The 27,619-nt window shown below is 43.1% G+C and overlaps 1 protein-coding gene and 1 pseudogene across 3 annotated transcripts in view; both read left to right on the forward strand.

Moving 5' to 3' along the window:
• Positions 1 to 26,992, forward strand: part of CEP112 (centrosomal protein 112) — a 362,246-nt gene extending 335,254 nt beyond the window's left edge. For 2 of the 3 annotated variants that reach the window (XM_066615053.1, XM_066615055.1), the window contains exons 25-26: positions 21,982 to 22,083; positions 25,034 to 25,102. In XM_066615053.1, the coding sequence (XP_066471150.1) occupies positions 21,982 to 22,083; positions 25,034 to 25,102 (171 nt within the window). Of the gene's footprint in view, positions 1 to 21,981; positions 22,084 to 25,033; positions 25,103 to 26,818 lie in introns of those variants that run through there. The other variant, XM_066615054.1, reaches the window with a different exon arrangement.
• Positions 18,223 to 18,339, forward strand: LOC136642617 (5S ribosomal RNA; annotated as a pseudogene).
• Positions 26,993 to 27,619: the final 627 nt, after the last annotated feature.

Consider the following 27,619-nt stretch of genomic DNA (forward strand, 5'->3'; position numbering starts at 1 on the left):
GGTCTTGCTCATTTACCATTCTACTCTATATCTCTTCAGCCAGCTCTGTATCTCCACCTTTGTGTCTCATTGCCATCAAGTTGATAGCAATAATGGTACTTTCTTCATAAGCCATCCTCTGTTTGTTCACTCCCTTTGTATTGATAGCCTCACCATTCACCTTATTGACTGGGCATGGTGCCTTCCTACACCTACAAAAATCCACTCCTTTGTTTCTATTCCCTTAATCAAAATTCTGGTTCACAACCTGATCTCCCATCCTGACTTTTGCAACATTCTTGTCTCTTTCTACTATAATTTTCTTACATCTGTCCAAAACTTCACTGCCAAAATCATTTACCTTTCCCATTGCTCATGAGATGCATCTCCTCTAAGGCTTCCCATCTCTTCCTACAACCAATTCTTGTCCCTTTTGGCTCTTTTTTCTCATTATATATTTGCTCCTACAACCCTATCAGATGACCCACCCTGAGAGATACAACCACCCAAAGCTCTCTTGGTATTGCAGCTCCACTCCTTTTTCCATGTTGCCTCCAGTGTGTGGAACTCCCTTCCATCACTGCACATTGTTTCTCCATGTCACGGTCAGTCGTTCCATCTGACTGACCCAACGACTGACCCTGACATGGAGACCACCGAGCAGGGGGATTCAGGGCAAGTACAAGTCTTCCCATTTTCAAAAGGGGTGTGTGTGCATACAGCCTGAATTGTAGTTGGGATCAGAAACTGCAACACTGATGCAGGATTCAGAAATGTCACCCCTGCCTGTCTTAACAAAACACATCGTGTGCATCATTTATTGTTACGATACTTCATTGCAGCCTAAGCAAGTATGCTGAACTGGTTATGTTCTGCTATTTGGGATCTAGCCAAGATCCTGGGAATCACAGATAATTGCTGTAGTAGTCTTGCTGTTCTAAGCAATGTTGTTTCCTGGCGCTGATCTGGTATAATTTGCTTAAGGCCAAGAAGGTTGAGATTTCTCTTCAGACTTCTAGGCACTGCTCTGAGGGCTCCAGTGTCAATTGGCACAGTATTGAAATTCTTCTCCCAGAGGCACCCAAGTTCTACTCATAGGTCTTGACAAAATTATTATTCCATTTCTTTTCAATTTAAAAAGCATCACATAACAGTTCACATATTAAAAGAAATGAAGAGATGGTCCTCCTTTCAATGAAGCTTATGGTCTAGCCCAGGGGTCTCTAAACTTTTCAGCTGAAGGGCTGCATGAAATATCTGGCACAGTGTCAAGGGCCGGAAAAAAAATTTAATTGTAAATTAAACTTAGATGAATGAATAAATGAATGGGTTCAAATGTCCAGGACTTCTCCAAGCATGAACACAACCCAAGAAATAAAGCACACACTTAAATGGACCCCCATTCCCTTATCCCACAAGTACAACTCTGGTTGTGTTTGGTCAACTGGGCCAGAGGTGTTCAGGGGATCAGAGACTGGGGGCCGGATAGAGACTCCCCGCGGGCTGCATCTGCCCCTAGGCCGGGGTTTGGTAACCCCTCGTCTAGCCACTGGCAAGGATGCTGTGCTGGGATGCTGGAATAGGGACAGTTGCTCTCCCCCTGGTAACTATAAATGTTCTAAAATGAATAAATAGAAAGCAACTCCTTAAAAGGTACCTCTTTGCATTTAGCATGACGGGGCAAGAAATATGTGGCAAGCTGGAAGGGGGGTGATGATAGAGGTAGGTTGGCCATCTGTTTGACTGCTGCTTAGACAAAGACTCCACTCTGCATTGCCTTTGCTAGAATCCTGCCTTTTAAAACTATAGACAGGATTAGAGACTGGGGAATAAAATGGGGCTGCGCTGGTTGGGCAGGTGGTAAAAAGACATTTTCCCCCTTTTGTTGGGAGTAGAAAGTATTGGAAACAAAGTACCGGTGTGTGCCACTGAACAAAGGGGATACGTTCTCTGATCCCCATTGTTATGCGATTAGGTCATTAAGTGAACATTCAGTCCAATCTATTGCCTTTGTTGTGTAAACAGACACTCCCTGCCAGAAACTAACTGGCTGCACAGGCTACTGGAGATAGATTGCCGCTTCTTTGTATTAAGAGCCTCTCTGTTGTGTAAACAGACACACTGCTGCAGGCTATGGGAGATGCGATTGCCTCATTAAGAGTATCTTTATTGTGCTTTGACCACCGTCATATACGTAGCCCGTCACTAAACAAACGGTTAAGTGACGTGTGTCTGTAATACTTTGTTTCCAACAGTGGCCAGCCAAGTGCCTTTCTGTTGCTTACATATAGGCGTGATGGGCCATAAAGTTTCCTTGTTTTTTATCCCCAAAACTCAATTCTCAGAGATCCTGGAAGTTTAAATAAGTGATAATTAGGTTTTCATGGGCAAAACTGGGAATAAGAAGGTAAGAGGAGCTTTGGTGGGCAGTAGCAAAAGTGGTGCTGCTTGGTGGGTGCTGCTGGGGAGAGGAACTTGTAGCATCCATATTTCTGGGGAGACACCAGCCACTTCTGATTAATAATAATCATAACTTATTTTTCCAACGTTTGTAATGTCTACAGCTTGCCCATAGTCTACTTCAGCAAACAATAGCAGTGGAGGAACAATTTTGCCTTAGGAGGGACAATATGACAAACCTAAGTAAAGCAGCTCTAAATTTAGGTAATATGCTGAATCAATAGTTCCCAAACAGGTGGGTTGCAACCCACCAGCCTGGGAAGCACTGGCCTATTCCCCTTTCAGGGTTGGAGAGGGGGGAAGGCATCAATGCAATTCCCAGAATCGCACCACTGCTAGGACCAAAGAGGGGAGGTTTAACCTCCCAGCAGCTCTGGCCGGTTTCAGGGGGGTGTGGGGAGCCCTGTGGAGCTCTCCTCAGGGCTTCCCCAGCTGCCGATTCTCAAAAAATAGTGATCAGAAACCATTCCAGGTTTGGGGAACAAAGGCTTGGGGAACCCTGTGGAGGGTTCCATGGGGCTTTCCGCACCGCTAGAGGCTGGCCGAACCTGCTGGACCCCCCCCCTTCTGTCCCAGCAGTGGCACTAACCTGGGGATCACATTGCTGCTGCAGCCCCACCCCTGCAAAGACTCAAATGGTTCCCTCCTCCCATGGAGGACTTTAGCCACTGTGCTAAACCGTTACCAAAGTGCATATGTATCTCAATAACCTAGCTGATTGCATAAGTCTAGAAACTGTGATTTTTTTTTTATTTTTTGTGGGATGGGAGGAAGCCAGGATTCTATGGCTTTGCAGCTGCCTGTAACATAATTTACTCTCCAACAGGCTACTGGGGAAAAAGTTATACTTTGATCCTAAAGCATTCTACTGGACTTTATTTCAGTCCTCTTTTAATTGAGCCAGAAAATAGTGTATGACTTTTATTGGTTACATAAAAATTGGTTACATATTGGTTACATATCTTAGCCACCATTTAAGCCTCATATTTGTTATAAGTCTATTTTTTTGTAATCAGTTTCCCATACACTGTGCCCAGGCAAGGAGTTTTGTGCTGTTTGATTAAAACATTTACCACTTGACCTTGTGCAAGTAAATGTATCTTAATTCAATTTCCATGTGGAAGACTGACAGCTCAATCTTAACCTGCACCAAAACAACCAAGCTGCATGGCCTGCCCTGTATCCTGCACAGGATACGAGGCAACTGAAGATCTTGTCAGGGTAAGGAAATACTTTTCCCCTTACCCCAACTAATGCCCCAGCTTTAGTGCCCTGTGGGACTACTCAGATCTCAACCAGCTACATAGTGGCAAAAATCCAACCAGCCTGGTGTAATGCTGGCTAGGCTAGGAGGGAGGTAATGCTATGGTGGAGGAGGCCCTTGGGAAAAAGCTAGATTGGGCTGTAGTGCTTGTATTCCAGATGCCCCCAGCTTTCCCCCTTCTTCTTCCCACCACTTACTGAGCAAGTGGGTAGAAGGGCACCCCTGGCTTCTTCTCATCTTTACTCTCATCCTATACTCTATATAGCATAGCCTCACTAGTGAATGGTTCAAGCAGCTTCTTCATGAGGAAGCCATGGTGTAGGCTTCCTCATGAGGAAGCTGCTTGAACCATTCACTAAAGAGGCGATGTATGCCATGTCTCCAAAACTAGACATGATAGGGCAAAACGGATGACATTGTTGGAATCGGCACCCCAAATATACCCAGGAATTGGTGTAACGTTTAAGGAAGCAAAATGCGTGTTGGTCCGAGTAGTCAGATCCTTATCCTAGAAAAGGATGATGTAATAAAGGAACAGCAATGGAGTACAGTATTTATGAGAGTAATTAATGTTCTATATTTAGAAGTAGCAGGAAAAAATTAGATTTTATGTGTTTAGGATTGAGGATATTAACTAGTAGTGGATAAGAATATGAAAAAATAATTGGAGCACAATCCATTTCCTCCAGCACACAAACTCTTTTTGGAAAGGCTGTCTACAAAGCCATTTCTTCCCCCTTTTTGGCCCTAAGCCATACATACAATATATGGAGCATACTGTAATGCACCCAAACATTACCTTGAATGGAAAGTGATGGTTCATGTATGCAGCAGGCTGCTCCTCTGTTGTATTCTTGAAGCACAAGCTATCCCCACATAGAGCAGGTTGCTTGCTGGGACCTGGAGAGGAGCACAGGTTAATATGATCTTGTTTAATGATCATTTGCACAGACCTCCAGTTTATTAAGCAGTTATGTAATAATTGTGACATTAAAGCAAAGGTGGTGAGCACTTAGATCTGTTATGCCACTTTAAGCAGTACCTTGGTCAGTACCCATCAAGTGGCTACTTGGTACCCCCCCCCCCCCACTGATGCAACTGTGTACCATTGCCACCTGATCCACCCTCTACTGCAGCCTCCTCCCTGTTAGAGTTGCAACCCTTTGTCTGGTAAAGAGTTGTATGGAACCTTGGATGAGTAGGCACACAAAACAGCATACAGCAGCAGAGTTCTTTGAATGCAGTGGTTATATTTCAGAGCAAGGGTTATCACAGGTAGAGTAATCAGTAATAATAATAATAATAATAATAATAATAATAATACAGGTATTTATATACCGCCTTTCTTGGTCTTTATTCAAGACTTTATTCAAGGCGGTTTACATAGGCAGGCTAATTTAAATCCCCGTAGGGATTTTTACAATTGAAAGAAGGCTCTATCTTTCAAGAGCCACAACAATTCAGATGTTTTGTTCTGATCTGGCCTCCATCCTGGCCTCCATCCTCCCACGCTCAGAGCAGATGGAAATAGCTCGGCTCAGCTTGTCAGCTGCTTCAAGGTCGCACGGTGCCGGTGGCCTCGAACTGGCGACCTTGTGGATGTTATCTTCAGGCAAATGGAGGCTCTACCCTCTAGACCAGACCTCCTGTAAACAGTCCTAGTCAGCACGATGAGCAGTCAGTCCATAAACAACAAATCCAAATCAGTTTTCCAAGATACACAGTCAAAGTTCATTCCATGGTCAGTAACAACATGTATATACTCACATCCAGCCTCCCAAGTTACTGGCAGCAGTTCAGTAGTCTCCTACTGCACTGGAAGCGCAACAGACCAAACATTAAGTAGTTGGAGTGGCCAATCAGTGTAGGCTAAGCCACACCCAGGGTGAGGCAGTCACAGGTGTTTGCTGATCCTGCTGACTCCAGCAATCTGCACCTGTTCCTGAACCACCTTGTTGGCTGTGTTTCTGCCTTATCCAGAACATAGACCTGACACTCCCTTCTCATTTTGCCCTTCTCCCTTCCCTGTTTCACCCCCTCTACAGCCTTAACTGCTCTGGTGGCCTCAGATAGGTCCAGCAACAGATGGGAAGCACTGCAGCCTCTTCCCACAGCACTTCAAAAATGGCTGCTGATGGAGCACTCCTTGGTCACCAGAACAGGTAAAGAGCTATGGCTGGCAGCCCAATCTTCCATAGGATTAGGCTGTAAGAAAGAAGGGGAGAGAGAACTAATTATTTCTATGATAAATAAAATGGTCCTCCCTCTTCCTTGCAAACCATTCTGTGCACTGGTATCCCCAGTGCTGATTTTGCAAACAGTCTGAGAATTACTGATGAAGTAATAATAAATACCAAGTGATTGTGTAGTTTTTAAACTATCTAAGTTTTGGGGGAAACCATGTGAAAAGTGTCAATAAAATAACCCCTGATTTCACTTAAATAACATATAGGACCCTGGATCCTACAGACAAGCACTATGTATATTCTTTGACTGGCTCAAAGAATATTTTGGGTTTATAATGGAGGCTCCCTCCTTGTTCTCTACGAAGGTATGCATATTGGACAACATCTTGCAAATTTGAGAATGCAATAGTTTAGAAGTTCTCCTCTTCCAAAAAGCTTTCTTTTAGAAGGAGCTGGCATTCATTGGCAGTAAGATTCCCACAGAGTCAGTGAAGGATCCTTTGGACTGGCAGGCTAGTGAAGTAGCAAGTGTTTCCCGACCACAGCTATGCCATGGTGTTGAGTGATGGCTTTTATTCCTCTCCAATTCACGTAATCCCAAGAATGCTGCTGTTATGCAGCATATTGCTTCTTAAGGTTTGTCTGGCTTCTCCTCTTTGGCAGTTATGAATTATGTAAATTGTAAGTGCTTAACCTCAAACAGAGGATTTTCCAGGTGGGTGATCTGGTTTAGGAAGAAAAGACTAGGAAGCACAAGCCAATGAAAGAATAAGGTTTCTTAGACAATCTGCATATTCAGCAGAATCATGTCAGTACAGTCTTTACCCCTTTAGAAATCATATTTGGGGAAATGCATTTTCTGCAAGTGATAGGTTGAAAGGAGAGGATGAAAGATTTCTAACCTAGAACTTTCATTTCTGACAGCCTCCTTTTTCACAACCAGGGTGGTGGTGATGGTGGTGGTTGCTGTCTTGAACATGGAGGAACATTTGATCATACAAGCCTTCCCACCTGCATTCTCAAAAAGTTGAGGACGTAAAATATGGCTTAATGTATGACAGGGAGACTTATAACAGGGTCCCCTTATATTAACCCTGAATCAATACCCATTTATTTAAGATGTCCTTATAGCAGGAGAGCCAAATTTGTTTGGAAAGTGAGACTTGAATTCCTCTAATCCTGGAGAACTACGAGTGTACCCAAGTTGGTCCGTTGCATAGGGATTAATTTATGCATTTTATTTTAAACATCATCCCACTTTTGGGCCAAAAAGTCTCCCAAAGGAAGTTTTCTGCAGTGGCTCAAGTTGGACCCTCACCAGCAAAATTGCTGACCCAAGTTCACGATGATCCATCTTGTCCGATTGGCCCAGGAAGGAGGATAGGATACTGTGCACACCGGATCCACCAATTCTCTTCTCTCCTGGGCCTGTTCCTGCCACCATCCCCCACCCCTCGCTGCTCAGTGCAGCATTTATTTGCTCTGGTGGGTGCTGCTCCTTACACTGATATCAACAGAAAGACTCTGGCCTTCCCACCGGTGTTGCAAACAGATGTGCAGTCACAAAGTGCTATATGACACTTTTGTGATGGCTAGTGACAGTGGGGCTTGTGCTCCACAGGCACTGAGGGGGGGATAGATGTAGGCCAGACGTCTCTAAACTTTTCAGCACAAGGGCCGCTTCGTGTATCTGACACAGTGTCGAGGGCCGGAAAATAAATAGGTAATAAATTCATGGAGGACCAATGTGCTGAGAGTTTGACTACAGTAAGTGGGTGAGGGTGGAAGGAGGAAGGGAGCAGAGGGGAAAACTGACTTGCATGGAAAAGGGGGGGAATGGATTTTGGAAAGCATCAAGCAACCTACGACACAAATCTCAAACTCTTTTTGTCTCAGTTTCTGTTCCATTTTAACATTAGATTTATATTCCAGGTCTCTCACCATCGGTATATATCTCATTCAGCCACTAGAGGTGCTAAATGAAATGCAATGTAATGAAATAATTACTTTCCATTACACTGCATTATATTTGGCACCTCTAGTGGCTGAATGTGATATATATCCAGTAAGCCATCTTTTGAGTAATTTTGGTTCAGGCCATAAGTTGGACTTTACTCACTCCATGGTTTCAGTAAGAAGTGTCTTCTAGGTGTGAAATTTCCTGACTTGGTTAATTTGGAGGAACAGAATGGGGGGGGGGGGCAGTAAATGGCAGCTCAGGCTAAAGATAAACTGCATTGGTAACTCACTCACTCACTCACATAGACACACTACTCTTGAAGGATTTATACCCCTCCTTCCCCAATGCTGGCAAGCAGGGCACCTTGCAATATTCATTAAAATACAAAGATAAAAAGGTAAAAACAATTGAACAAAACACAGAAGCCAGCATGAAACATTATAAAAAATAAAAGCTACCTAATACAAAAACATATACTACAACATACAGTAGCAAATACAAATAACTGTATTAGATGCAAATAATAGCAGCTAAAAATAGCATGAACAGAAGTATCCAACTAAAACTACAGTGGGAAGGCCAACCAGAAAAGAAACATTTTTACTATCCCCAGAAGGCCTCCTGAGAGGGCATTGTTCTCAATGCAACTAAGAGGAGTTCCATGATAGTGGCGGCACAACAGAGAAGGCCCTACCCTTTGTTGCTGTCATCCTGACTTCAGTCAGGGGTAACGCTCAAAGCAGGGGGATCTGTCAGGGGGCAAACAGGCTTCTGTGTCTACAGCTGCCAAATACTTTCTTTAAGAGAACAGAAGAAGAAATAATAATTTTTTATTAGAATTACATCTCTCTTGAGTGATTTGACCAGCAGAAATGACAATACGTATCCATAATGAGAGCTGGAAAGGACCTTGTAAAATCACAACTTCCACTTGGTACAAAAAAAGAGAGAAAAGACTAATAATACTACACATCTGGCAGAATATTCCCTGACAACCTTCTAGTAAGACAAAGTCTGAAAGATATCATTTCCATGACAACTGAAGACTTTTTCCTAACGTACCCTAGGACCATCTAGTGTTTACCCCTTTCCTTTCCAGTTCATGATTTGGTTCCTTACACACCAGTGTGTGTGTTGATGTTACTCTGTTCTCTCTTGGTTGACTAAGACATGCCGGTCCCTGCAGTACACAAAATTCCCCAATTCATGAAACACAACACTTCTTTTCTGGATGTCTGAAAATGAAAACATTTAGCTGCTCTGGTGTTTTGTTTCTTCTCAAGAAAATGTGTACCACATGTTAAGTAAACGCAAACACATTTCATTTTATGTTTTGCAGGATCCAAAAGCCCCACCCTGAATGAGCTGATGGCTTATTCTGGAAAAGCTCAACTACCACATAGTATTTTAAGTGAACAGAGGAGAAAACGTCACACATTAATGAGAATAGTTGTTTACCGTACTTGATTATTATCATCTCATACAAACCTGCACAATGAAAGCAATCCCTTCCTCGCATTGCACTCAATGTTTGATAAGGCTGTAATTCTGCAGGTATTGTTCAGGACTTAATCTAGTGCTCAGCTGATACAGCCCTAAAACATGTGTGCGTGCTCTCTCTCTCTCCATACATGTACAAAGTGGATAAAAGGAAGTACTACTTCATAGCCTCTGTGCAATCACACATAGTGGGGTTGTGTGCTTGTGCAGAGCTGACCTTGGAAGTTTCCAGATTTGCTTTGAGTGTTCTCCCAACACTCAAGTTGCAAAAACCCTCACACTTATGTGTGCCTTAAGCATTGTTAGCACATCCAATCCCTTAGTTTACTGGTTCCCAAACTCTCACGGAATTTGAGAGCCGAGGTAAGCTATTGCAGTGGAGGGGGGAAGGCAGCAATGTGATCCCCAGAACTGCACTGCTGCCAGGATCTGCACTGCTCTACTTACCTACAGCCAGCTCCAACCTCCTCGGGGGTCTGGGGAGCCAGCAGACCCCTCTGCAGCGCTCCCCTAGCCTCCAAACGTCTGTAAAAAGTAAAGCCTTTCGTGAAACCGGAAGTGGGTGTTTTTTTACTTTACTGCCTTCCTTCCTTCCCCACCCCTTAAGGGGCCAGAGGCAGGGCTTCTCAGGCTGGGGCATAGCAATGCCCCAGTTTGAGAACCTCTGCCTTAGTTTCTGACCATTGCCAAAGTAACATTGGTTGGAACACTTCCAGTTTGTCTCTCACAAAAAAGCAAAGTCTTCTTCCTTGGCTTACACCTTGCCAGTGGTGATACAGGAACCTCAAGGCTCGTGAGGGCTCTCATTGCTCTGAGCTGCAGATATTTGGAGTAGATGCATCCTCTGCACCCGTGGTTGTCAAACTTTGAGGGAGCTTTACTCCCTCAGTACGTTCTTGCGGGGGAGGGGCTAGGACAGCAACACAATCCAAGGATCCCCAGGATCACGTCTCTGAGGGGGGCAAAGGGGGGGGCTTTGTACTTACGTTCAGAAGGCAGGGCTGCAGCAGGCTATGGAAGGTGCGGGGAGCCCTGCACAGCCCTGCACAGTGCTCCCCGAGTGACCTACCAGTTTGAGAACCACTGCTCTGCACCATCAATGCTTGCCATGGGTCAGGCTAGCTCAATATGAAGACAAGGTCCAGCACTGTTTCTGGGTGTCTAATCATTTCATCCAGCACCAAGGGAGCTGCCATTGGGATTGTCTCTGTGTCCTCTGTGGAGGCAACCATTCAGTCCAATACAGTTCCTGCCTTGATACCTTCATCAAACTGCCTTGATTGCTTACATCATCATCTCAATATCAACAGCAGTAGCAATTAAACAGTCTACAGTCTCAAGATTGACAATAATATAGCATTACAGTAGCCCTATTAATATCAAAGGTCATGTTGATTTTACATCTGCTTCCACTGATACCAGCTGCTCCCTTGGTCCTCCTTTCTTCAAAAATCAGCAGTAGAACCAGAGACTTGCCCTTTAAGTCTTCTTGACCACTGAAGAAGAACAGGAAGGTAGTTTGTCCAGCAGATTATACAATTGTATAATGAAAACATGTCAGCCTGGCATCTACTTTTGAGCCTACAACACTAGCACCAGGTGGAATGCCTAGACAATCCTCAACAGGTATGTGTCGATTAATAACAGGAATACATTCTGCAAACCCTGTTGTTAAGCGTATACATTGTTGCCCAGACAACCACTAAGGCAGTCAGATTACACCCCAGAATGCCTTACGGCAACCCTGTAACACCCAAAATGCCTTGGGAAACCAGGAATAAGGAAGCTAACAGTAAAAGTGCACTTGGAAAGCACACAAAGTGCTAGTTAGCTGGTTAATGGTTGAATGGGGAAGGAAGCAGGTCCAGTGCGTTAGCCCAGTGAGTTCAGTGGGACCACTATCACATACGCAATTGGTTGTTTGCTGGAAAGTCACTATATGGCACATATCTGTATACAGTTTAGTGCAGGTGAATGCATACACACAGTAGTCTTATCAGTGATGCCCATCCTTTTAGAAGTGGCAAAAGAAGATTTGGAGAACCTATCACTGGTATCATCTATGTCAGTGGTTCTCAAAATGGTGGGTTGTGACCCACCAGTTCATGTAACACTTCCCTCTTCCCTTTAAGAGGCGGGGGAAGGGGGGAGGCAGCAACGCAATCCCCAGGATCGTGTCACTAAGGGGCGCAGGGGGGGTGCTTTGCGCTTATTTTCAAAAGGCAGGGCTGCAGGAGGTGCGGGGAGCCCTGCGCAGCCCCACACTGAGCTCCCCAAGACTTGGAATGTTCGCTAAGTGAGCGCAAAGCACTTCCGTTTTGCAGGAGGTGCTTTGCGCCTGCTTTTAGCGAACATTCCAAGCCTCAGGGAACACTGCGCAGGGCTCCCCGCGCCTCCTGCAGCCCTGCCTACATAATGTGAGTGCAAAGCACCCCCCGTTGCCCCCCCCCTTAGCAACGCAATCCTGGGGATCGTGTGGCTCCCCTAGCCCCTCCCCCGCAAGAACTTACTGAGGGATTAAAGCTCCCTCAAAGTCTGAGAACCTCTGATCTATGTCAAACAGATATACTGGGTACCAGAGCTGATGCATCAGGTACAAGACCAGGAATGTTTTTCTCATTTAGCCACCTGAAATAATACAAGTCATATGTTGACAGGGCTTATTGCAGTTGATTATCATCAGTACATGGAAAGTGCCAACAAGTGATCTCCACTAAAGGGAAACAGATCAGAAAGGCTAGGGGGATTAATGAGCAGAGGCTTTGATTCCACCTCTCTCCCATTCTCTTAAAGGTTGACAAGACCCACAACATTTTTTCATCCACAAATCTCTGCTTACAACATGGACATGGACATATAGACTTTAAACCTCAATGTCCATGTCACTGGTGTTGAGATATCTCTACTGATGTTCATACTCCTAGGTAAGTGAGGGTAGGATTGCAGCCTAGGATTGTTAAAAAAAATTTCTGCTTGATGATGTCACTTCCGGTCATGATGTCACTTCCAGAGGTTCCTGACAGATTCTCATTGTAAAAAGCAGGTCCCAGTGCTAAATGAGTGAGAACCACTGTTCTATGAAGTTGTTGTTATTTATATAGCACCATCCAAGTACATGGTGCTTTGCAGTGAATTAAGGGCAGCTCCCTGCCCCAAAAGGATTGCAATCTAGAAATTGACAAGGGTGACAACAGAGGAAGGGGAGGGAAATTGAGAGGTTAAACAAGAGAGGAGAGTATGATTATTTCAGTTACACGTACTTATATTTAGCTACAGTAGGGTGTGGGGGTGAGGGCATTGTGTCAAAGAAAGACTTCTCAGAAGAGGTGGATTTTGAGACTAAATTTGAAGAATGCAAGAGAAATGGCATCACAGAGACATTTTGAGAGACAATTCCAGGTGTAAGGGACAGCTACAGAGAGATGTGCACTTACACTGTCATCCAGCTCTCCCTACCTCAAACTTGCTACTTATTAGTTTATGCATGATCGCTTGCTGTACCATGTTGCGCTGCAGATGAAGGACTGTATCTTTGAGCACTCCTCAACATCCAAATGTCTCTGTGTAGAAAACTGGCCCATTAGGAAGGAAGCTAGCCTAGGACCTCTCTCTCCCTCTCTCCCTCAGTTTTCTACACAGAGGCTTGCAGCCTAAAATGGTACCATTTTGTGAGGACTATATTACATGCTACTTTTGAAAGTCTAATTTGGCTCTAGAGTATGTAACCCAAGCAGGGACTCCAGTATGGTGCCTGGCATTCTTTAGGGGGCTAATTAAATGCAAGGAGTAATCTCTACAGTGTACTAATGAGTTACCGAACAGTAGTCACAAATTTGATAATAGTTTTGCAGGAACAGATACATGTACTTTTAATGAAAGGAGCTGAAACCAGAAAGAAGCCTCAGCTTAAAACTGTGTTTGTTTTGCCTTGACTACCTCAAACACACTGCTGAACAAACTTCCAAAGTTTCATTTTCTCTTTGAAGTAAACTGCCAAATTACTGTTCAATCCAGTATTCAGCGTTTGTTCATCTGGTTGGCAAAAGAACTGCACAGCTGCTGCAGCCGAACCCCATTCAGTGAATACTGTGACTCAAGTCATCCTATTTATTTAAAACAAGCAGAGGTGGAAGGGAGGCAGGCAGGCAACGTGACATGGCTAAAAAAACCCAGAAACTTGTAGCATTAATACATAAAAAAAACTCTGCATTAAGGGGTTTTTTTTGGGGGGGGGGGGGGGTTGCATTGTGACATGTTGATTACCAATCCTTGCTACTGTTTTTCATTTAATTCCATGTTATTTCCAAAATTCATTGTGGTTCAGTATGTGCCATTGAGACTTCATGTGCTTTGGTGTTAATAAATCTCATGGAAATAAATCCTTCTTATGAATGATTGTGATAAAGATTGCTGAGATGGATTTCTGAAGCTGATAAACACACTTGTGGGCACAGTGAAATGGCACACCGGTAGCAGTTGATTGAAAATGGCTAATCATTTGAAATCATCATTTCTGTGTAGAATACCTATGTACAGAATTGTTGAAACCTGTTGTGGTTTTTGTGTGTCAGAATACATAGGTTAATTATCAAATGAGATGTTTTGCCCCTTTTGCATTTTTGAAAATCATTGGATCTCTACTGTACCATTCCACTTCGGAATGCAGTAATGCTCAAATATTTTGTTTAGTCTGTCCGTTTTATCCATTTCCCCCTCATCAAACAGGAATGTATTCTAAATCTACTAGAGTCTGTTTTCCTAATCAATGCAATGGGAATGAGTATTGCAGTTTGCATATCTAGTTTGTCTCCCTTGTTTTATCAAATATTTCAATGTTTCCCTCATCTTCTCTGTAGAAGTACATTTACTTCCATGTTGGATGTTCAGAACACTTTTTTAAAATATAGTGAATTATGGGGGGATGTGTTGTGTTAGGTTTGCACTTTCTAATGTGTGTCTCATGGGCCTTTTCCTATGAACCATGATAGACAGTATTGTGCAGATCAAAACAAGAATTCATGAAATGCATGTGCAGCCATACAGGTGCAGCCTATTTATCCATGGATTTTTTTATCTGCAGATTTGTCTCAACTCGAATGGGATGGGGGTACTGAAAGTCACACACACCTTTGCCTCCTTTGCCCTGAGCTGGCATCTCAACCCGTTTCCAGGCAGCCCAAAACACTGCAAAAAGGCTCTGCCTCGCCCAGGCAGGGAAATAGCCCTGGAGCCCTGGAAGAGGCTGCCCTTGCAAAGGAACAGTAACATTCCTGGAGCCCCTGAGCCAGCTGAAGAGGGGAAGTGGGGACCAAAAACTTCTGTAGCCAGAACACGTACAGCAAGGTGGAGCTCTCTCTCTCGCTCTCTCTCTCACTCACTCACTCACTCACTCACTCACTCACTCACTCATTCACACTCACACACACACACACATACAGAGGCAGGTGCAGTAGCAACAGAGGGAATTGCTTTAAAAAACCCCAGGAGTGTTTGCCGAGCCTTGGAGAGACAGGTGAGGGTGAGCAGAGAGCAGGACAACAGGTCCCAGAATGCTCTGGGGCAGAGGAGTTTCCATGATGGCTGCGGCCAGGGAGGGCTGCAGGAGCGGCAGCAGTGAAGAGGAGGAGGAGAACCTGCAGTGCTGTTGGGAGGCTGCCTGGGACACAGAGGACTCCCAAGCAAGCTCAGGATCCCACCTGTGAAAGGGGAAGGAGGGGGAGGGGAGGGGATTGATAACAGCTACCTTAGTTTCCTTCCATCCGGAAGTGTCAGGGTGCAGGCTATATTTGCGTAACTCTGTGGGATTTAGCACAACACATTTTTTGTTAATCACGCCGAATCATGGAATGGAACTAACGCAGATAAATAGGCTGTACCTGTACTTTTGAGAAGCTATATCTTGCACTGTCGCCCTGTTTAATTTTTTTTTCTAGTGTGAATCTTCCTCCATTAGTAAGGCAGGTGTCCTGAGTGCAAATACAATGAGCACCAAACTGGGGGGAGCGGCTAGAGGTCATTCCGTGGGAGGAACCTTGGAACTAGGCAGTTCTCTTCCTTCCAACAGAGACTCCTGCTCTCCCTGCCTCCTCAGCCATGGAGCTCACTAAAAGACCATGGAGGTTCATCAGGTGTGCCCCCAAGTCCAGATGCAATCCATCTGTGCTTCTTTACTTTCAGGATACAGACTGAGATGTATACCCAAAATGCGCATGTTACACCTCGGTCCTATCCTTCCCCTCCCCCCCCCCATGATGCATCCAAGAGAATGGACAGTTCAGGAGACTTGGGAGAAAGGAAAGGGAAATATTTTCCCTTACCTTCAGGTAAGCCTTCTACTTGCTGATGGGTCTCTTTGGCCCTGTCCGATCTCTTGAGCTGGCTGGAGGAGAGAAAGAAGGCATGTTGGGACATGAGGAGTACAGGTCACACATGCTAGTACACATCCCCCCCTGCCCCTGTCACACATTCCACCCTCCTACCACCACTGACTTATCAGTTACCAATGGCAGCTTTTACTATAATATTACTTGGCACAATTATATGGAGATCCAGTTAATTCAAAATCATATTCTTGAAATTTGCAAATAAAGATTCAAATGTATACAGGCAATGCACAAAGATGTGGTAGAAAAACAAAAATGAATACAGGCTGGCATTGTGTACCACAACCTAAAAGAATTTCCCCAGTCATGAAATGGTAAATTAAAAGGAGAAAAGTAGTAAAGGTAATTAGAAAATTATAACTTCAGCTGTTTCCAAACGTTCACTTTGAACCTGATGTTGAAAAGCCTGTTCCAAAGATTACTTTAATCGAGTCTGTTTATGAGCTTTAGATCCATCTTGAAATATTTCTTAGTTGTTGACAAAGATATACAGTATTGATGAATGAAGTCTCTTTAGATCTAACTGAAGACGTTATATAGTTATTTGTTCAGGAGCTTGTTAAAAATCTTGCAAGCCAGGACAGTGATAGATGAGAGAGAGAGAGAGAGAGAGAGAGAGAGAGAGCACTTGTCACACAGAAGGAGAAAAATGGAGCAGATGAGACTGTACCTTCTGCAGAACCAGCTAGTCTCTAAAAACATTGGAAAGAAAATTTTGAATTACGTGCTGCTTTTCATGCTTAGGTGACCACAGTAAAAAGCAACATTTTAAAGTAGGCTTTTCTTTAGTTTTGACAAAGCACTTAATTTTTGTCATGTCACAATAGATCTGAACAAGTTTCCTGTTTATTTTTACATTCTGCTCTGAATATCTAAGCCTGGAGAAGAACTTCTCTCTTGAGAGCTTGCTTCCATTATGACTATAGACCTGGGATCAGCAACCTGTGTTTTTAGAGCCGCATGCACTCTTTCAGCCATCTGCTCTGGCTCCTGCAGGCTGGGATTTAAAGGGGCAGGACGGGCTGCTGCTGCTTTCCCCTTGGGGGGAGCGGGAGATTGTTTTGTGCTGCGGGGGAGGGAAAGGGGGGCTTGGCCGCTCCTGCCTGGGAAGATGGTGTGCTGGGGCTTCGCCTGCTCCCGTAATGCGCTGTGTGCCCTCTACGTCGTGCATATGGTGAGTGTGGCTGACAGCAGCCAGGCTCCCCTCCTGGCTTCCTGCCACCCTGAGTGTGGCTGGCAAGGGGTGGGGGCGCCAGGCGGGTGGGCTTCCAGTGGGGGGTCGGTGGGGGGCGCAGAGGCAGGAGGGGGAGCCCAGGCAGGGCTTCCTGGGTGGGGGGAGGCAGGGGCAGCTCCCAGGAGAGGGCAGAAGGCGCCTGCAGTCCCCTTGTGGGCATCTCCTGTGCACACAGCTGTGAGGTGGGGCTTGGCACAGTGAGGCAATGGGGATAACCTCACTTTTGTCTTGTAGGGCAATAGGTGAGGCAGAGCAGTGGGAGAGGGGAGGAGTGTTGACTTTGCAAGGGTGGGTGGGTGGGGAAGAGGGAGGCTGTGGAAGGGCTGCCTGTGTAACTCCATCTTTACCTTGCTTTTCTGGGGTGCCATGGGGAGCAGGAGGCAGAGATGGGGCTGTGGGAGTCTTAGAAAGGGGTGCTCTTTCAGGAGCAAGAAAGATGGGGGTTGACCTGGGGAAAATGAAGAGTGCTAAATTCAAGGGTGCCGTCTTAGCATGCACCGTCCCAGTGTGTGCCCAGGGTGACCAGAGGTCCTCTTTTTCCAGGACATGTCCTATTTTTTAGCCCCATGTCCTGGAAAAGAACTTAAATGTCCTGCTTTTCCCTGTGAGCAGGCAATGCATCCCCTCTTGTAATCAATAAATTATATGTAATACAGTTTTAAATTCAATAATAAGTAATTTTAAATTAGGCACATGAGATCAATAATACAATATATAAAAAATATATAATCTATATATTGATCAATATATAATCATAAGAACAGTGCTTTTTTTGTGGAAAAAAAGGTGCAGGAACTCACAACTTGTTAATCTTTTATTTATTTATTTATTTATTTATTTATTTATTTATTTATAAACAATTTTTTATTGGAGAAATAAAATATTTTTATGTGCTTCCCCCCCTAAAGATGAACTTACTTCTGAGTAGACATGCATAGGATTGGGCTGTCAATCTCCACATCCCCTTCCCCCTAGCTACTTTTTCTACACACGGGGAAAAATACTGTACAGGTGCACTTGTAGCATGTAGTATGTAGTGTGGCACTACTTCGAGGAGAGGAAGCAGTGAATGGATTCCAAAAAATGGCTTACATGAGTTCCATGTAGTAAAATTACTCTAAGCAACTGTGGGAGTAAGAACAAAAAAGGAATTCTTACATGAGAGGGGTCCTTAGGTGCACATAGAAACAGCTACTTTTGCAAACAAGCGATTAAATATGGTTTAATTCAGGTATCAGAATACTCTGTGTCTTTGGGACAGCAACTGTTACCCTGCACATGCCCGATCTCATCTGATCTTGGAAGCTAAGCAAGGTCAGGCCTGGTTAGTACTTGGATGGGAGACCGCCTGGGAATACTGGGTGCTGTAGGCTTATACCATAGTCTTTCGAGACTGAAGGTTGCCAACCATTGCCAACCATTGGGAAGGTGCTTGGCATGCAATTGTATGTTCTCTGCTGCCCTGAGCAACTGCTTTGCATTGCTGGAGAGGAGCTGCAAACGCTGGCTGGCGGAGAGCATGCTTGTGGGGGAAGGACGAGGAAGATCTCTGGCAAGGCTGGACAGCATGTTGTACACACGTAGAATCCCTTTTCACCTGCCCTTAGCATGTGAAAACGGGTACAGATATATATCTCTGCCAGGATTAAGAGCCCAATCCTAGATATGTCTACATTGAAGTAAGTCTCGTTCTAGTCAATGGAGCTTACTCCCAGGAAAGTGCCTAGGATTGCAGCCTAAGAGCCCAATCCTATGCATGTCTACTCAGAAGTCCACTTTAGTGAATGGGGCTTACTGTGGATAGGATGGCAGCCTTAGAGTACAATCCTGTGCCTGTCTATTCGACCTCTGTTTTGCTCCCCGCCCTCCTGGAATGCCTCTGAAGGGGAGGGGCCCCTGCAAAAAGGTGCCAGAACTCCGTCCCCCCGCGTTCCATTAGAAAAAAAGCCCTGCATAAGAACATAAGAACAGCCCCATTGGATCAGGCCATAGGCCCATCTAGTCCAGCTTCCTGTATCTCACAGCGGCCCACCAAATGCCCCAGGGAGCACACCAGATAACAAGAGACCTCATCCTGGTGCCCTCCCTTGCATCTGGCATTCTGACATAACCCATTTCTAAAATCAGGAGGTTGCACATACACATCATGGCTTGTACCCCGTAATGGATTTTTCCTCCAAAAACTTATCCAATTCCCTTTTAAAGGCGTCCAGGCTAGATGCCATCACCACATCCTGTGGCAAGGAGTTCCACAGACTGACCACACGCTGAGTAAAGAAATATTTTCTTTTGTCTGTTCTAACTCTCCCAACACTCAATTTTAGTGGATGTCCCCTGGTTCTGGTGTTATGTGTAAAGAGCATCTCCCTATCCACTCTGTCCATCCCCTACATAATTTTGTATGTCTCAATTATGTCCCCCCTCAGGCGTCTCTTTTCTAGGCTGAAGAGGCCCAAATGCTGTAGCCTTTCCTCATAAGGAAGGTGCCCCAGCCCCTAATCATCTTAGTCGCTCTCTTTTGCACCTTTTCCATTTCCACTATGTCTTTTTTGAGATGCAGCGACCAGAACTGGACACAATTCTCCAGGTGTGACCTTACCATCAATTTGTACAATCAATATAGATGAGTGTTTTAAGCTTCTATTTTGTGGTCCTACATTTTTCTTCAATGTCCTACATTTTGGGATGACTTGTCCTCTTTTATTGTTATGACATCTGGTCACCCTGTGTGTGCCTCAGAGTGCCGTCTCAGGGCCCAATCCTATCCAGTTTTCCAGTGTCGGTGCAGCCATTCTAATGGGGCATGCACTGCATCTTGTAGTGGGGAGTCAGTCACAGAGGCCTCCTCAAGGTATGGGAACATTTGTTTCCTTACATCTGGGCTGCATCAGTGCTGGAAAGTTAGATAGGATTGGGCCCTCAGTCAAGATATATCTATCTTGACAATAAGTATATTGTCTGCTTAGCACAGGAAGGGGAGCTTGCAGCAGATCATAAAGGTAAAAAAAACTATATATGCAGTGTTATCTTCATTTTAGATATCAAAAGGGTTTTGTGGCTCCCAAGGTTTTCTTTTCTCCAGAAAACGGGTCCAAATGGCTCTTTGAATGTTTAAGGTTGCCGACCCCTGCTATAGACTAGTTTATCCCATAGAAAACACAAGGCCTGCAGGCCAGAACTTTTCTCCTCCATCACTAGTAATGGCTTTTTTATGCTAATGGGTTTTCTGCAGGTGAGTTGTTGCACTGAAACAACTCAGAATTACACAGGAGAACAGAATGTCTTAGCAGGTCGGTTTTGTCTCTAGCACTAGTTCTCCCCATGCCCCAGCAAAAGCCATCCTTTTAATTGCTTTCTGTTTCTATGATATTCATTCTCACCTTTGTGGAAAGACCACAGACTCTTGAAAATGCTCAGAATATTATTCCAAATCAAGTTGGAACTCGTCGATAGTCTCATGAAGCCTTTCTTAGTTCTTACTTTGCTGACAGAAGCAAGGAGCATCTATTAATGTACCATAAGCCTCCATTTGCTATAATAATAATAATAATAATAATAATAATAATAATAATAATAATAATAATAATAATAATCTTCCTCAAGAGAGAGTTTTTGCTTTTATTCACTTTGAGTATCATTAGGAAGAAACATAGCAGGCCAATTTTTTTGGCTTAGCTGCTGTTAATATGATTGGAAAATGAACCATGCAGAAACATCAATTGTAGGGTAAAAATAATTGGCTTCTTTAAACTACTAAGTTGGGTATTGTCAGGCCATTAGCTACTTGGGTTCCTATTACTCAGCTAAAGAACCCTAATGGAACTGAAAACTGGTTTGGCCCCTGCTAACTGGTTAAGAGGCACTTTTTCAAGTGGGTGCTCCTCTTTTATTTAGCAGGGGGAGAGTAACTGGCCCACCTCACCCCAGCAGTGTCTTTTCTAGTGGCTGTCTGCTGGTGTTGCATCTTTTTAGATTGTGAGCCCTTTTGGGACAGGGAGCCATTAGATATTAGATATTTGATTTTCTCTGTAAACCGCTTTGTGAACTTTTTGTTGAAAAGCGGTATATAAATACTGTTGTTGTTGTTGTTGAAAAGAAATCCAGCAATATTCCAGATGCAGACAAATGACCAAATCCAGGAGCAAAATAGCACGCACAATAAAACCTTTCTTGTAACTCTTCTGTAAAACGGGGTATTTTTCAATTCAAAACTGCTGCTTCATCTTTGCTGTGTGAAGAATGGGACCAAAATCAGCATATGCACCAGACCTGGCAAAAACTGCAGCTTCAGTGTTGAATGAATAAACAGGGAGGAATGAGTAGGAACAGGAAGTGCCTCTGTACATGGGCTGAATAAGACAGCTTCTACGATCATTTGTTCAGTTTGTGAGGTTTAATTCTGGAGAAGATACAGAGAGAATGAAGGCTTCAGAGAAGAGAGATGCATAAATATCAGTTGCCAGCAGCTCTGTCACAATTTTGCTGCCACGAGTTAAGATTTCGCAAACAAGTTGAAGGTATCTCTAGATAATCCAAGAAAAGTAAAGAGGTGAGTTGTAAGGGAATACTAGGTATTTAATTCAAAAAAAGAGTACTAATTCAGTGGATTTCACTGTGGGTTGCAACCCAATTTTGGTGGGTCATGTGCCAATGCTACTCGGAAGGCTCAAGGCATTCTGGCATGCAACACAACCAATTAAGTGGGTCATGTGTTGTCACTTCCCAGAAGCCACAAGGCATTAGGGGGCGCTACCTGGAAACTGCAGGGCATTCTAGGACACAATGCAGTCAACAAAGTGGATTGCAGCACTAAAAAGATTAGAAGCACTGTACTAATGGATTCTTCAGTTTACTGGAATGCAGTACAATTGTTTTCTCATATGTTCACATTCCCCTGCGTATAGATTCCCTGATCTTGGAGTACAAACTGGGAAACTTGAGCTGTGACACCTCCTGGCTAACCTCAGCTGAATCATCTTTTTTAGTATGTAAAGTCTTGCTTTCTTTGGTTTCAGATGACTTCTATACGGCAAGAATATGAAACTAAACTTAAAGGTCTGATGCCAGCATCTTTAAGACAAGAACTTGAAGACACAATACTTTCTCTGAAATCTCAGGTAAAATCTTAATATTTTCCTGTTTATAGTGAACAAAGAATAGAATCACAGGATCCTGTCTGCAGCCTTGATTAATGAATGAATGAATGAATGAAAATAGGTTTAATGGCATGCTGGTGTCAAGAGCATAGTTTGACCACCACTTGTACACGTTTCTAGTTTTAGTTTTATCATCAGTAGAGTTCTAGCCTATTTTTCACCTGCAGTGGGTGATAATGTAAGTGCATGTTTGCCCCAGCATATCTAGTATAATCAAATTTAAAGAAATTGAATTATTCTGCTTGGACTCATTTAAGGTCCAAACTAGATATACTTGCAAGCATGTGCTATCCAGGTGTGCTGGGCTAACCCAAGAGAAGGGGGAGGTCAGGACCTCGGAGAAGAATTTATTAGAGAGTACGACGTTTCTTTAGGGCCACTTCCCTTCTCCAAATTTTAATTGCATCATAATTTCATACAATCACTGAATCATAATTTCTATGAATTACGATCTATAAAACTATGTTTTATAGTTGAGCTTACACAATACAGGCTTACACAAAATGTGAGTACTATCTTTCACACAATATATGTAAACCATTTCTGAGATTCCAGAATATTTCCAGCTCCCGTCCTTTGACTCCTGGACCTTGTTTTTGACCCCAGGCCCAAGTGTGATGTACTCCCTGCACATCCATCTCATGGGCCCTGGGGAAGGTTTACTATTCCCCAACCTTCTGTTTTCAAGCTGAAAATCAGCCCTCTCAAAAATGTGGTTTGCTGCTGAAGTGAAAATATTTTTCAAGTTGCTGCTTTGGGAACAAATTTCCATACAGGGCAGGAAGGAGATCTTTTGGTATGAAAATGGTGTCTACACATCTCAGACCCAATTGGGATCAACTCCCCAGTTTTTTGCAAAGTAAAAGAGCTTCTGGCTAGAAGCATTCCTGGTTACGATGTGTTTCTATGCACATCTAGTTTGGCCCTAAACCTCCTTAAAACCGTTAGTCATTAAGTAATTGGGGTAATTGAGCATGCAGTTAACTTTTAAAAATGCTGATAGCCCTTGCAGTATCAGGACAACTATTAAAAATAGTTGCCCGTACTGTCTGCAGTCTGACAGGGGATAAACACCAGGGTATATGCCTGAGGTTTATGTCTAAAATAAACAAAAATAATTGCAATTACATTTGTGGAATAGGAAAACGGTGCCTATATTCTCTGACTGCTGCTGCACATTTGGGTGAATATAAGATGGTGCACAGGGGCCAGAATATAATTCAGTGGTGTTGCAGTTTTCAATCCATTGCTGAGAGTACAGCAAGCATTCCTGTCCTGTGAAGTACTAATTCCTCTTGGAGCAGAACCATTTGTGATCTGCTTCAAGAAACTTGAAATGTTTTACTGCTCTTAAATTCCTTTAATGCCAGAAGTTGTCAAGAGCACAATTAAGAGGTTAAGCTAATAGACTCTAAATGAGTTTCTACTTTATGAAGAAACTTTCTGTTAAAACTTTTCTTTTGCCACAGGTGTCTTTGGTAAAGAGATGGTTTTTGAAATCAGGTTGCTGTTATATCCTTTGTTAAGGAGAGGCTTTGTCTGTAGTATATAAGCATAAGTTCACTGTAGAAAAATGCAGTGTGTGAGATATTTCCTTTAGTGGTGTAATGCTTTAATTGAATAATGAAATATCCATAAGACAAGAATTCTATGTTCCTTCTTGATGGGATGGTGATGGAAGTAATATAGCGACTTTTGATGCTACTGTTGCTTGTGTAAAGGAATTTCCATTGACAGCCATCTTCGGCCAGTGTTGTTGATAAAAAAAGAAAGAAAGAAAACCAGAAGGGTTAAGGATTTACCTGGGAAACCTATTTCTCATTAATAAGAAGTGTGGCCTACCTAATAATTATGCCTAGTACAAAACATTCCAGTGATGACACCTGAAAAATCCCCACCTTTCAGTGAAGTGAGTTTTTTTTTTAAAGTGTCTGTGTGTGGGTTTTGTTTTTTTTAAATGAAATCTGATTTCCACCTGCAGGGCTTCTGTTAGCATGCACAGCATTTCAAAGGAGAAGAAGTCACTCCAGACTTCTGAAAGTGGGTGTTAACTCTGAAAAGCATAGCTGGCAGCTGCCTGTGCAGTGAAATACAGTAGCCAGCCACAAACTGTTCAGTAAGCAGGGCTCTCTTCTGAAGCACAGGTGTCCTCCTCTTTGAAAATTGTTGAAATTCCTGCTTCAAAAAACATCAGACAGAAAGAGCAGTGGAATCCTTGCACCTGTCAGGGTTATTAATTGTTCCAGTGGAATGAGAGGGCTTGGCTGGGTAAAAGTACCAACCAAGCAGCATTAACAATGAACAAATAGGAAACATTCACTTCTCAAACAAAGCTTTGCTTATGTTTAAAATATGTTGGCCTCCTCCCCCTCCCCAAGTCTTTCAGGGTTTTCTTTGTGTGCTCTTCTCACACATCACTAATGCACTGTTATAGAATGCTTATAACTTACCTGCAGTGAGGACAGTCCAGTCACTTTTGTCAAAAGGACCTTTTAAGGCAAAGTCGGACATATTGTCTGGTTTGTTAGTGTTAACAACGAGAATGGGTTCTCGCACACCCATGCTTCATTCAACTGTTGATGCCTTGTAAACATCTTTTAACGTTTAAGAATGCTTTTTTTTTTAACTCAGTCTTGAATCATTTCAAGACATTGCATAAAATAAAGACTGAATATGTGAACACAGGCCCGAGAAAGTGTTTTCAGTAGGTGTGACTGACTGAGGAGGTGTTTAGGCTGCTTCCCTTGCCAGTATTCATAGTGAGGGCTACCTGTAGTAGATTCTTGGAATCAGTAATAGGGCTGTAAACAGGATTTAAATAATAAATAGATAATTGAGTACCTTTGGGAAGCATAACCATTAGTCTTTTATATGACAGGAGCCCCTTTATCATGACAGCTATCTTTTCTAGGTAAATTTTCTGCAGAAAAGAGCATCCATTCTGCAAGAGGAATTGAACACGTATCGTACCAGAAGGTAAGCTGATCTCTTCCACTCATTTTGTTACCACTTCACATCTGGCCCTGAACTTGTAAAGTATCATGAAAATAACCCCAGTAGTAAAGGCAACACCTGTAAGAAGTCCACCCACCTCCACAGCCATGCTTAGCCAGAACTGTGAGAGCAAGGTGAGAAGACTTGCAGGTGCACTGCAAGCCTGGGCCTTGCCTCTGCATTCATGACGAGACAGTGGCTCAACACACAGCTGCAGGTATGTGGAGGTGCCGCCGCGTTTTAAGATAAAGGAGGATGATGCAATTTGTAATATTACAGATCGTATCTTCAAAGCATCGGATCTTCACCCACTTAAGTCGCACTGAAACGTTTACAACATCACAAATAAATGTCCAAAAATGTTGCAACAGCAACATAAGAGCACTGTGTACCCTTGAAAGTGTGATTCACATGGGTGATTGAGTACAAGGAACCTTCCAAGTGTAACGTCACTGAGCCTTTTCTCACTCAGAGGAATTCACCATTTCTGCAAGGCAACAGGATATGCAAATATGGTTTTAATTGAAGTAGATGTAAATATAGTGTGAAAGTAGGAATATATCCTATCTGTTTATCATGCTAGTGCATACACTCCTGAAACCTATAAATTACACTGATGGCAACAGTGTGAGGTTACCATGTCAGATTCTGTCTTGGATCTTGGTTAACCAGGAATTAGGGAGTGAGCAGGCAGAGGCTTTGAAAAATGACTTTGCAGACCACAGGAAGCACACATGAAACAGCTTGATCACAATTCTGATCCACCGCCTTCCAGGCATAAACACCCACTGACTTCGGGTTACAGAAGAGTCCTGTGCAATATGTATGTTTTACTTCTAAGTCTGTTTCTGCAAGCACTCAAAATAATAAACTGCTCAATGGTGATGCAGATAGCCAGTTTGTCCTCTCAGAATGGTTGCCCATAGCAATGCAGGAATAAATGTGTATCCTTATCAAAGTGTGGTATGGAATTGTGCAAGGTTCAAAGACGCGCACTGAAAGCAGTTCCAGAGGACTGCGTTGGTTTTTCTTTTGGGCTTCAGCCCTTTGTGTCAAATAGCACTCTAGAACAGGGGTGTCAAACTTGTTTTATACATAGAGCCGAAGTTAGCATTTGTGGCACCTGCTGAGAGCTGGAAGTTGCATCATTTAGCAGGAAGAGACGTCATTAAACAGATGAAGGCCAGAAATTAGCACTTTGTTCTCGCATAGAAACTCATTAGCTGCAAATGACAAAAGAGGAAATGTGCAAATCTTGTTCATATTTTCAAAATATGACAGAGCTCAATTATCACACTAGGAGAGCCCAATTATGAGGGCCAGATAAATTGCTTCTGGGGGCCACATTCAGCCCATGGGCCTTATGTTTGACACCCCTGCTCTAGAAGGTTCTCTAGATTTCAGGACCAGCTTTTCGGGGCTTTAAGCTTCAGGGAGAAAGAGCAGGGCTTGAAATGTCCAATACACACATGGCCCTTCGGATCCCACCTGTTGCCTTTTAGTACAAAGGTATCTGTCAGTCAATCCCATGGTGCTGTAACCAAAACTGATCAGGAAGCTTCAGAGCACTTTTTATCAATTTGGCTCCCAGTGAGGTGGGACACTGATCTCTGGAAGTGGGGAGGAGTCTGGTAGTGCATGCTCCAGTGTTGCAAGCAAGAGAAGATAAATCTTGGCTGATGGGAACGTTTTATTTTTTTAGGTAACTACTGGAACAGATTGATTTATTCGTCTCCAATGGACTTTCAACAGGTTTGAAGATTTGGATCTTGTGAACTAATCTGAAAGATCAGTGGTGATTTGTTAAAGCAGACAATGTAATTAAGCTCATGAAAGCACATTCCTCATTCATAACAGTATTTTAAGTTATCACTTATTTGAATTATTTTATCATTATATTATAGATTTTTATCCTTTTTGATATATTCAATATTTCTGTATGTCAGTATACCTACTGAGAAAAATTAATTTTGTTTGTTCATAATTACTTTTGCTACTGTCTTTCTGATGCTCTTTTATTCACTCTTATGCATGATAAGAATCACGCCCTTATAACAATAATAATAATAATAATAATGATTATTATTATATTGTCCAAAATATTTTGAAACACATATAGCATGGTTTTCATGTTCACATGTTACATAAATATTAAAAAAAAATTTGTACATTTTTGTTTCCCCATTATTTTAAGCATCAACAACATATCATATGCTGCACAAAAACCTACAGAGATTCTATTCAATTTGTTTTCACTGAGAAGTTCTTAATGTGGTGCATTTAATAGGAAACAATTTTGTGATTATGGATGGGGCTAGAAGGGGTCCTAGCTCATTATTTTTGCCATTTTCACAAGCAATGCTAAGAACGCCTTTTAGTTATGAACGGATGATTTCCGAATAATGTGGCATAGCAAAATTTTTAAAGCCAAATATACATTCTAGCTGGTTAAGGTTTTCCATATGTTTACAAACGTGGGAAATATAGTACCCAATTTAAGTGC

Source organism: Tiliqua scincoides, chromosome 2 (genome assembly GCF_035046505.1).
Source record: "Tiliqua scincoides isolate rTilSci1 chromosome 2, rTilSci1.hap2, whole genome shotgun sequence".
NCBI lineage: Eukaryota > Metazoa > Chordata > Lepidosauria > Squamata > Scincidae > Tiliqua > Tiliqua scincoides.